Source organism: Oncorhynchus nerka, linkage group LG22, assembly GCF_034236695.1.
Source record: "Oncorhynchus nerka isolate Pitt River linkage group LG22, Oner_Uvic_2.0, whole genome shotgun sequence".
NCBI lineage: Eukaryota > Metazoa > Chordata > Actinopteri > Salmoniformes > Salmonidae > Oncorhynchus > Oncorhynchus nerka.
Window position 1 is genome coordinate 63,367,327 of NC_088417.1, and position 10,021 is coordinate 63,377,347.

At 41.2% G+C, this 10,021-nt stretch overlaps 1 protein-coding gene across 1 annotated transcript; it reads right to left on the minus strand.

Annotated features, from left to right (window-relative positions):
• Window positions 1-2,037: 2,037 nt before the first annotated feature.
• Window positions 2,038-10,021, minus strand: LOC115104656 (GTPase IMAP family member 8-like). Its single transcript, XM_029626008.2, has 6 exons — window positions 8,675-10,021; window positions 7,845-8,570; window positions 6,439-7,158; window positions 6,068-6,192; window positions 5,079-5,766; window positions 2,038-4,940 (listed from the first exon to the last, which is right to left on the minus strand). The coding sequence occupies exons 1-6, from the start codon at window positions 8,700-8,702 to the stop codon at window positions 4,654-4,656; spliced, it is 2,574 nt and encodes an 857-aa protein (XP_029481868.2). The 5' UTR covers window positions 8,703-10,021; the 3' UTR covers window positions 2,038-4,653.

Consider the following 10,021-nt stretch of genomic DNA (forward strand, 5'->3'; position numbering starts at 1 on the left):
AACCAACAGACGGACGCCACTGCGTCGAAACCTCCAGCCAATGCAAAAGTGCAAACGCGCAAACAGTCACAGTAATATTTTATAAACACAATAACATACCTTGTGAAATAAAACACGGAATAAACGCATACCAGTAAAGCGGGTCAACATAGACACGTAACCACAAAACAATCTCACACTAAAATCCTCATGAGGGGGAACAGAGGAATAAATACATGTAGTGTGATTGGGGAATGATGTTTGCACCAGGTGTGCAGGGAACAAGACAAAACAAATGGATAAATGAAAAATGGAGCGGCGATGGCTAAAAAGCCGGTGACGTCGACCACCAAACGCCGCCCGAACAAGGATAGAGGCCGACTTCGGCGGAAGTCGTGACACCGACAAAGCAACTACTTAAACAATAAATTTTAATACAGATCTCAGGAGGTGACTACTTTTCAGAAACTATTGGATTGACTGTCTTCAATTAATGGTAGGGCTGTATCTGGAACAGCATGTTGAACATAGAACTATCATGAATAGAGCACACACAATCTCCTATACTATTCCAATCATATTGTCATATTTGTTCTACACAATACATTTCTATGTGAACATTCTGTAAATGTTCTCCTGAATGTCCATTGCCCCAGGAGTACATTATCAAGGCAAACCAATTAAACAATGATATGTTAATTGTATGTGACGCTCATCTACTGTATAACTCTTTCAACATACCATTGAATAGGTTGAGCACTGCAATGAATTTTATGATACCTGAAAATACTGCAGAGTAATTCAAAACCATTTGCAAATGTTGCTTAGCAAAAACAACTTGGAATCTGAGGGTAAGTGTTATTGTTTCAAACTCACACTACATCATCTTTAAAGAGATAGTTTACTCAGAATACAAACTAACACAATTTTCCTTCTACCTTGGCTGTAGTTGATTTATGAAGGCAGTTTTGGGATATTTTTTTGTTTACTTTCGACACTTAATCAATCAATCCTTCAAATGTATCAATATTCGTAAATCAAAAATCATCCTAAAAGGCATCTGGTAGATTAAATTAAAACAGTATGGGACTAGATACGGAAGTAAAGCAGAAAGGGTTATCACTTTTAGCACGAACAGGCGCAGTGCTTGCTCACTATTAGAAACTTGCTATTTTATTTATACAACTACTAAAAACATGACATTCCGGCCGTCAATGTCCTTAATCAGAATAGGTAGGATAGTGGATGGGGAAGGGCTTAAGCTTACTGATTTGGAGGATAGACCCATAGGCCTTTTCTCAATTGGATAAAATCCTCAGTGACCCTGAAACTGAAAAGTGGTTGAGAAATGTAGGAGAGTGTCAATTCGTTATTAGGTGAATGAAGGATTTTCCTACTCTCTTCAATTGCCTCCTCTGGTGGAGGATGCTCAGGTGTATCCTACTGTGGAAGACTTTTGAAATCAGCCTCCTGCAAACGGCTGATGTTTCTCAGAGGAGAAAAGCATGCTTGCACACATTTAAAAATTATCCGCTAATTATCCATTTATCTATAAAATGTATAGCACTACTAGCTGCACTTCTTTTTACCACTTTACACATGTATTTTTGGATTCCACCCCGATAAACATAATTTGCTAGCGGAGAAGGAGCCTCATTTCTTACAAACGCCTTTGTTTCCGCGTTTCCTTTCCTTGCTTCCTCACTGAGGAGAGGAAAGAATGGGAGGAGATGATGCGAGGAGTTGATAAAATTCAATTGAGGAAAGGCCACAGTTCCCTCTGGTGGTGTCCACTCTACACGGGAGAGAAAGGGATTCCATAACTGCAGATGGCAGTAAATCACCAACCTTGGCTTTTTGTCTGTTCAGACAACACACTCCCGGTAGTAGTGTACACCCTTTCAGTGTGTTAACCAACTCATAGAAGTAGAAGGAATTGACTACTTTTAAATGGAGGTAAGACAGTCCTTCCGCTTCTAGATGATGCATGTATGAACTACAGATTGACACCTCCAGCCCAAAGCGAGAGGTTTAAAAAATACTTAGTAGTCTCCAAAGTTCCAAAGCATATCTTTAACTTTATTATCCCCAAAAAGTTAGTCATTTGGTCCAAAACACCATACAAAAGGGACATAAAAAACAACAATAAATATACAGAGATGGGCAAAGATACTTTTGCCAAGTAATGTATCTAACTAAAACACCAAAACTACCACTGCAAGTAGCCCCCAAACTACAACTACATTCTCAGTAAAGGTTACATAAACGTTTGACTTGTTATGACTGTTTTATGAGGTTGTTTATCAACCTCAGTTGCTCTTAATAAGAGCGTCTGCTAAATTACCTAAATGTAAATGTGCAAACTGAGAACTATTCTAATGAGCTCTGCCCCAAACAATTTGTATTTTAACAAAGATTTTACTTACGTTTTTTCGATGCCAAACCCACCACTAGTGTGTGTGTGGTCAAAGAGCTCTATTTTCGTATCATCTGACCATAGCACCGCCTGGAATGCTAAACAGCATTGGCACTTGGTTTGAAACTGGTGCTATGGTCAGATGACATGAAAATAAAGCTCATTAGCCACACACACCAGTGGTAGGTTTGGCGTCGAAAAACTGAAACATGTGCATCTTTTATGTTATGGGGCTATTTTGCCTCCACTGATCCTGGGACCCATGTTAAGGTCAGCAGCATCATGAACTTTACCAAGTACCCGGACATTTTAGCAAAAACCTGGTTTCCTCTAGTCTGGATACCACCTAACTCGAAGTTTCCTGACTTCAGAATCTAGAACGGCTCTTTTGATGTTGTCTGCATGAAAAACTGCATGATGCATTGATAATAAAGGGGATGTTATGTTTTACTGTTTGGTTCTGCTAGGCCTTTCTCACTCAAACAAACACACAGCCCCCGGTGGGAAGTTCATTATACCATATGATGGATATCAAGGATCTAGAAAGATTCTCTATGAAGGAATGGTCTAAGATCCCTCCCAATGTGTTCTCCAATTTCAGAAAACATTTGATAAAAATGCTCAGTGCCATTATCCTCGCAAGGTGCGGTACTGAAATAATTGAAAACAGGGGTCATATTTTTTAGATTTTTTTATTACTATATTACAAAATATTTTTCTCTGAGCATTTGTATTACTTTCAAATAATATATATCACTTTTTGTTTTTGCTTCAGTATTTGTATTATTTAGTTCATACAGTCTTTTTTGCTCATCTTTATCAAGGGTGCCAATAATTGTGAACCTGACTGTTTATGAGTACATTTTTTAGAACCTACACATAAAAAAATGCATATTCGATCAAATAAGCCTCACATAGCAAATTAGCAATATATTTTATTTTGACCAAATTCGACTAACTCATAGACCTCCAAATCCCCACTTCCACTGATTAACGCTATAATTTTGCACAGCCAGATTTTAGGGTGGAGTCAAGCCTCTTGCTTGTTTGGGTACGGAGCTCATTAAAATAATACCATGTGTGCTTTGCAAGTGCTCATTTACATTTAGGGCCACAAAGTTGTGGATAAAACATTTTTTAATAGAGAAGTATTTTATATTTTGAAAATACAAAAATACAGATCTCTAAAGTTTATTGTTACAAAACTAATCTAATTCTTGTTGAGGCCAGTGAAATATAAATGACGGAATACACAAAGTTAATGGAAATACATATTTCAAATACATGTAACAGAAATACTGCCCATCTCTGTCAACATACACTGAGTGTACAAAACATTAGGAACACAATTCATTGCAGCTCTCAATCTTTTCAGTGGCATGTTGAAAGAGTCATAATAGTAGAATAGTAGTATATAGTAGTCACATACATATCTGTTCAACATATCATTTGTTAATTGGTTTGACTTGATAATGTACACTGAGTATACCAAACATTAGGAACACCTTCCTAATATTGAGTTGCACCCTCTTTTGCCCTCAGAACAGCCTCAATTCGTTGTGGCATGGACTCTACAAGGTGTCGAAAGTGTTCCACAGGGATGCTGGCCCATGTTGATTCAATGCTTCCCACAGTTGTGTCAAGTTGGATGGATGTTCTTTGGGTGGTGGACCATTCTTGATACACATGGGAAGCTCTTAAGCCTGAAAAACCCAGCAGTGTTGCAGTATTTGACATAAACCGGTGTGCCTGGCACTTACTACCATGCCCGTTCAAAGGCACTTAAATCTTTTGTCTTGCCCATTCTGAATGGCACACATATACAATCCATGCTTCAAATGGCTTAAAAATCCTTCTTTACCTGTCTCCTACTGATCATCTACACTCATTTAAGTGGATTAAACAAGTGATATCAGTAAGGGATCACAGCTTTCCCCTGGATTCACCTGGTGAAACCAAGAGCAGGTGTTCCTAATGTTTTGTACACTCAGGGTATATGTACACAAATACATGGAAAGATACAAGTAATCTGCCACCATCTTCAACTAAAAAGAAGAACATCAAGAAACTCCCATGACAAAGCTGAAATATCCTGCAAGAACATTTGCTTATGGCAATTCTCGGAGGAGGTCCTGATATTATGCCCCAGATGTGTCAAGCCAAGGCAAGAGCTTGTTCCATGAACAGTACATGTGTTATGTATTTTCTCAAAAGTAGGTATTACTTTTTACTCTTAGTATTGTCATTTTGAACTATGCTCAATGTGAATTCCTACGTTTGGTTTTCACCCCATAAGTGTGGGCCTCTGACTTTGCAGGACTATCCAACATCCTTGCCCTTATCTTGCCGTCCCCCAGACTCTCCTTGACTAGATTCTCCCATCGGTCCAGAGATTCGCCCATATAACTGACTGCTGAACTCATAGTGCCGTGCCCAGAGGATGCAGCAGATCTCCCAGCATACTTCACTCTCCATTCAGACACCTTGGCATGTGCTCCATAATTTATGTAGGAACTCCCAACTTCAGAGGGAGTCTCACAGCTCACTGAAAACCAGGGAAACAAACACTGTTAGAAGATCCCTTTGACTGGAATACCCAACAATAAATGTTAAGGATTCTAAGAAACATTTATAAGATAAAAAAAAAAAAAAAAAAAATTGGAAAACGTAATGTCAAACGTACTGCTGGGGATGAAGAAATCAATGCTTTCCTTCCCCTGTACAAATGGCAGTTTGGAGTCCTCTGGTTCTACCACCACTGCCTTCAACATCCGCTCTATGAGTTCCTCTTCTCTCCTGTTCCATTCCTCTTCGGTCATCATGCCCTTTCCTGCTAACCAGTGAAGCATTGGCTTCTGCCTACTCTTCTGTTCAATCGTGAAATTGTGCCCTTTGTTACGTACAACCATCTCCTTTACCTTCCTCAACAGTGTTGTGACCTGAGAGCTATCATCCCAGCCACGGCAGTTCATTACATGATACCTGTTCCCACATTTTTCAACAAGTTGTTGGAGTGCCTCTCCTTCTCTCTCAATATATTCCTCAATGGCTCTGTCTCCTAGCCAATCTCCCCAGGTGAACAGCACCATTGTGTGTCTCCAGACTTTCTCAGTTAATAGCCCAAGGTGCTCCTCTACTGCTTTGAGGTCTCCCTCTGAAAATGGTGCAGAAATGGGAATGACCAGAAGAAAAGCATGGGGGCCAGGTGGACAGAGAGACACACTGCGCACCACTTCATCTTGAACCCAATCTCGTGCATCCTGTGGGGTTCTCTTCCACCAGCCTGGTGTATCTACAACTTTGAGCTTCATCCCAGCAACTCTCTTTTGTTGCATTACACACTGCATAGTTCTGTTTTGAATTCTGAATTCCTAAATATATCAACAACAAAAACATTTATAATCAGAATAATTAAGCAGAAAATAACTTTACCTGTATTTAGGAGTTACCAACAGGGGAATGTCATAAACAAACATCACTTTATGTTTTTAATTTCAACAAACTCCTTAGTATTAAAGAAACATTTCCTGGGCTTTAATTTCCACTTTAATGATAGAGACACTTTAAACGATAGTTTCAGTTACAGGACAGGAGGACCCAAAATCTCAAAGTATGTTGCACTCATACAGTATCTGAAGGGATATAGAGCAGGGTGAATTCAAGTTTCCATACCTTGGTCAAAGCTGTCGGAAACAACTCTCCAACCAGTATTGTGTTTCCTGCCACACTCTTCCCAGCCTCTCTTCTCCCAACAAGTACAATTCTCAACTCATCCTCAGAGAATATTTGTTCCTCCCCTTAAAAATAAAAATCTACAATTTCTGCATGCTCTTGTTACAAAAAAATTAACTTTTCTTCTATTTCCTCAACTCAAGGGTGTTTACAAAGACTAATTCCAAACTAAATCAATAACAAATGCCTTTTTTTAAACCTAGGAGATATGCACAAATGTTTGTCCACAGAGGAAACAGAAACAACAATGTAGAAGTTGTGAAAGTAGACATAATCTGTTAGTTTTATGCTTACAATTCAAATAAACTCACCTTTAAACAGTTCTCTGAGTGTCGTCATTTGTCTCTGCACCTTCATTGTGATCTTTTGAGCTCTTTCTTTTCCAGCCCTCTTTTTCTGTTCCAAGTCTGCTGAAACATCTGTGTCAATTTCATAAGGACAACCTCTGTTTTCTGCCACCATCTCCTCTACTTTCTCCAGCAGCTCGATTACCTGTGTTGCATCACTTCGATTCTTGTTGTCAAAAACATGGTATCTGTTACCACATTTCTCAATGAGCCACTGAAGACCCTTCCCTTCACTCGCAATGCGCTGCTCAACAGTTGTGTCTCCCAGCCAGTCTCCTCGTGTGAAGAGCACAATCGTGTGCTTCCAGACTGCATCTGTGAGGAGACCCATGTGCTCCTCAACAGCTCTCTCATATGATTTGTTGAATGCTGTTGCAAATGGAACCACCAGAAGGACCGCATGGGGTCCTGGAGGACATTGAAACACACTGTGCACTATCTCAAATCTATCCATCTTGGAGGTGTTCTGTAGAGAACTATTGTAGTGCCAGCCTGGTGTGTCAACCACCGTAAGCTGCCTCCCTGCTACTTCACCATGTCTTGTCACACAGTGCACTGTTCTTCTTGTATTATCAGCAACATCAAACACACCTTCCCCCAGAATGGTGTTTCCTGCTGAGCTCCTGGCAGCCCATTGTGCCCCAACAATCACAAGCCTGAGGTATGTTGGGCTAGTTGCCTCTCCTTAAAAATGGAAAATAAATCAGAAATCTACAGGGAGGATAAAGATCAAATGCTCTGAGGTAAGAGGTGGTTGCTCCTGTGTTATGCAAATTTTCTGGTACTCAAGAAGAAACTATATGTATAATGCTGCCAGGTTTCATTCAATCTTGTCCTTAGTATTTCACATACACATTTTTTTATTTTTTTTTTTTTTTAATTTGACCCCTTTTTCTCCCCAATTTCGTGGTAGCCAATTGTTGTAGTAGCTACTATCTTGTCTCATCGCTACAACTCCCGTACGGGCTCGGGAGAGACGAAGGTTGAAAGTCATGCGTCCTCCGATACACAACCCAACCAAGCCGCACTGCTTCTTAACACAGTGCGCATCCAACCCGGAAGCCAGCCGCACCAATGCGCCGGAGGAAACACTGTGCACCTGGCCACCTTGGCTAGCGCACACTGCGCCCAGCCCGCCACAGGAGTCGCTGGAGCGCGATGAGACAAGGACAACCCTACCGACCAAACCCTCCCTAACCCAGGCGACGCTAGGCCAATTGTGCGTCGCCCCATGGACCTCCCGGTCGCGGCCGGTTACGACAGATCCTGGGCGTGAACCCAGGGACTCTGATGGCACAGCTGGCGCTGCAGTACAGCGCCCTTAACCACTGCGCCACCCAGGAGGCCCCCACACACACATTTAAGCTCACCTTTGATCAGCGCTCTGAGTCTGGTCCTTTGTCTCTGTACCTTAGCCATCATCCGTTTGGCTACTTCAATCACTGCTAATCTCTTCTCTTCCAGCTCTTCAGACAGAGCTTGGTTTGCCTCATAATGATTGCCATCGTTTCCTGCCACCATTTCTTCTATCTTCTCCAGCAGCTCTGTGACCTGGGTGTCATCACCCCTGTTATTGACATTCAAAACATGATACCTGTTCCCACACTTCTTAATAAGCCATTGAAGATCCGGCCAAACGCTTATGTGTTTCTGTAAACGTATGTCATTGGGGGGAGTGATTGTACTAAACAGTACAATAGTGTGTCTCCAGACTCTATCATTGAATAGCTCCAGGTGTTCCTGTAACGATCTTTTGAATATGTTGGGAAAAACGGTGTCCACGGGAATGACCAAGAGAAAGGCTTGGGGTCCAGGATGACATAGATATACACTTCTCATGATTTCCAATTGATCCAATTTGGGAGTATTATCTACAGGATAACCCCACCACCAGCCTGGGGTATCAATCAAAGTTATCTGCCTCCCATACACATAGCGTTGTCCGCTCACACATTGGGCAGTTCTTCTTCCTGTCTCAAAAATGTCTCTGCCCAGGATGGTGTTTCCTATTGAACTCTTCCCGCTGGCTTCTATATCCCACATCTGTCTTCCCCCAATTAGCACAATCTTCATCTCTGACCGATGGTGGGTCTCCCCTGTCAAAGAAAGAGCTCAGTATATTCCTGAGGCACTCCTCAAATGGGAATGAGTTTTTCTTTTACAGGGTACTGTATATCCTGAACATTGCCACAGAACTTACCGAGGGAGGGAGGAGCCCTACTTGCCATTTTGTGTTCTCCACACTTCTTCCTCCTTAGCCGTCACTGGCAGTAAGACTTATTACCCCTAACAAAATAAAACTGACAGACATTATGTTTTTATGAGAAATTTGACTAAATGAAGCACATAATAGAACTTTGAATGTTGCATCGACATCAAATTGCTCTCATAATTAGGTATTTTTCAAGATTATGTTTTTAGACAGATATACATCATACCCAAGAAGACTCAAGGCTGTAATCGCTGCCAAAGGTGCTTCAACAAAGTACTGGGTAAAGGGTCTGAATACTTATGTAAATGTGATGTTTCCGTTTATTTATTTTTTTACCCACTTTTTCTCCCCAATTTTGTGATCTTGTCTCGTCGCAACTCCCCAATGGGCTCGGAAGAGGTGAAGGTCAAGTCAGGCATACTCTAAAACATGACCCGCCAAACCACGCTTCTTAATTAACACCCGCACGATTAACCCGGAAGCCATCTGGACCAATGTGTTGGAGGAAACACCGTTCAACTGAGGAAAAAACGTCCAGCCTGCAGGCGCCCAGCCCACCGCAAGGAGTCACAATTGAATCAATTTTAGAATAAGGCAGTAACGTAACAAAATGGGGAAAACGTCAAGGTGCCTGAATACTTTCCGAATGCACTGTATACCACGGCTAAGGGCTGTTCTTAAGCGTGACGCAACGCGGAGTGCCTGGATACAGCCATTAGCCCGTGGTACATTGACCCTATACCACAAACCCTGGGGTGCCTCATTACTATTATAAACTGGTTACCAACGTAATTAGAACAATAAAAAGTATTTTTTTGTCATACCCATGGTATATGGTCTGATATACCAAGGCGTTCATCCAATCAGCATTAAGTGCTCGAACCAGGTTTATAATTGTAAATAAATCCCCTTTGCGCATGTGCATAACTGTAGATAAATCCGACAGGAGAGTTTGAGTGATGAAAATTGGTCAGAGGATCACTCCAGTGTTAATCTGCTAAATTGTAACTATTCGCTCCTATGGCCTATTTATTGCCTACCTCTTCATGCCTTTTGCACACACTGTATATAGACTTTATTTTTTCTACTGTGTCATTGATGTGTTTATTGTGTTATTGGCATGTTTATTGATTACTCCATGTGTAACTCTGTGTTGTTGTCTGTGTCACACTGCTTTGCTTTATCTTGGCCAGGTCGCAGTTGCAAATGAGAACTTGTTCTCAACTAGCCTACCTGGTTAAATAAAGGTGAAATAACATTTTAAATAATAAACAAATGGCCCATTTGCGAGATCAACTTGTCATTTGGCCTCTGGCCTATTTATTGCCTTACCTC

Excerpts from the sequence above, each read along its gene's own strand:
- LOC115104656 (XM_029626008.2), bottom strand. The coding sequence starts at position 8,702 with ATGGCAAGTAGGGCTCCTCCCTCCCTCG. Across the intron at positions 8,571-8,674 it reads TAGGGCTCCTCCCTCCCTCG|GGGAGACCCACCATCGGTCA; the intron begins GTAAGTTCTGTG and ends TTTCTTTGACAG. Across the intron at positions 6,193-6,438 it reads ACTCAGAGAACTGTTTAAAG|GGGAGGAACAAATATTCTCT; the intron begins GTGAGTTTATTT and ends TTTATTTTTAAG.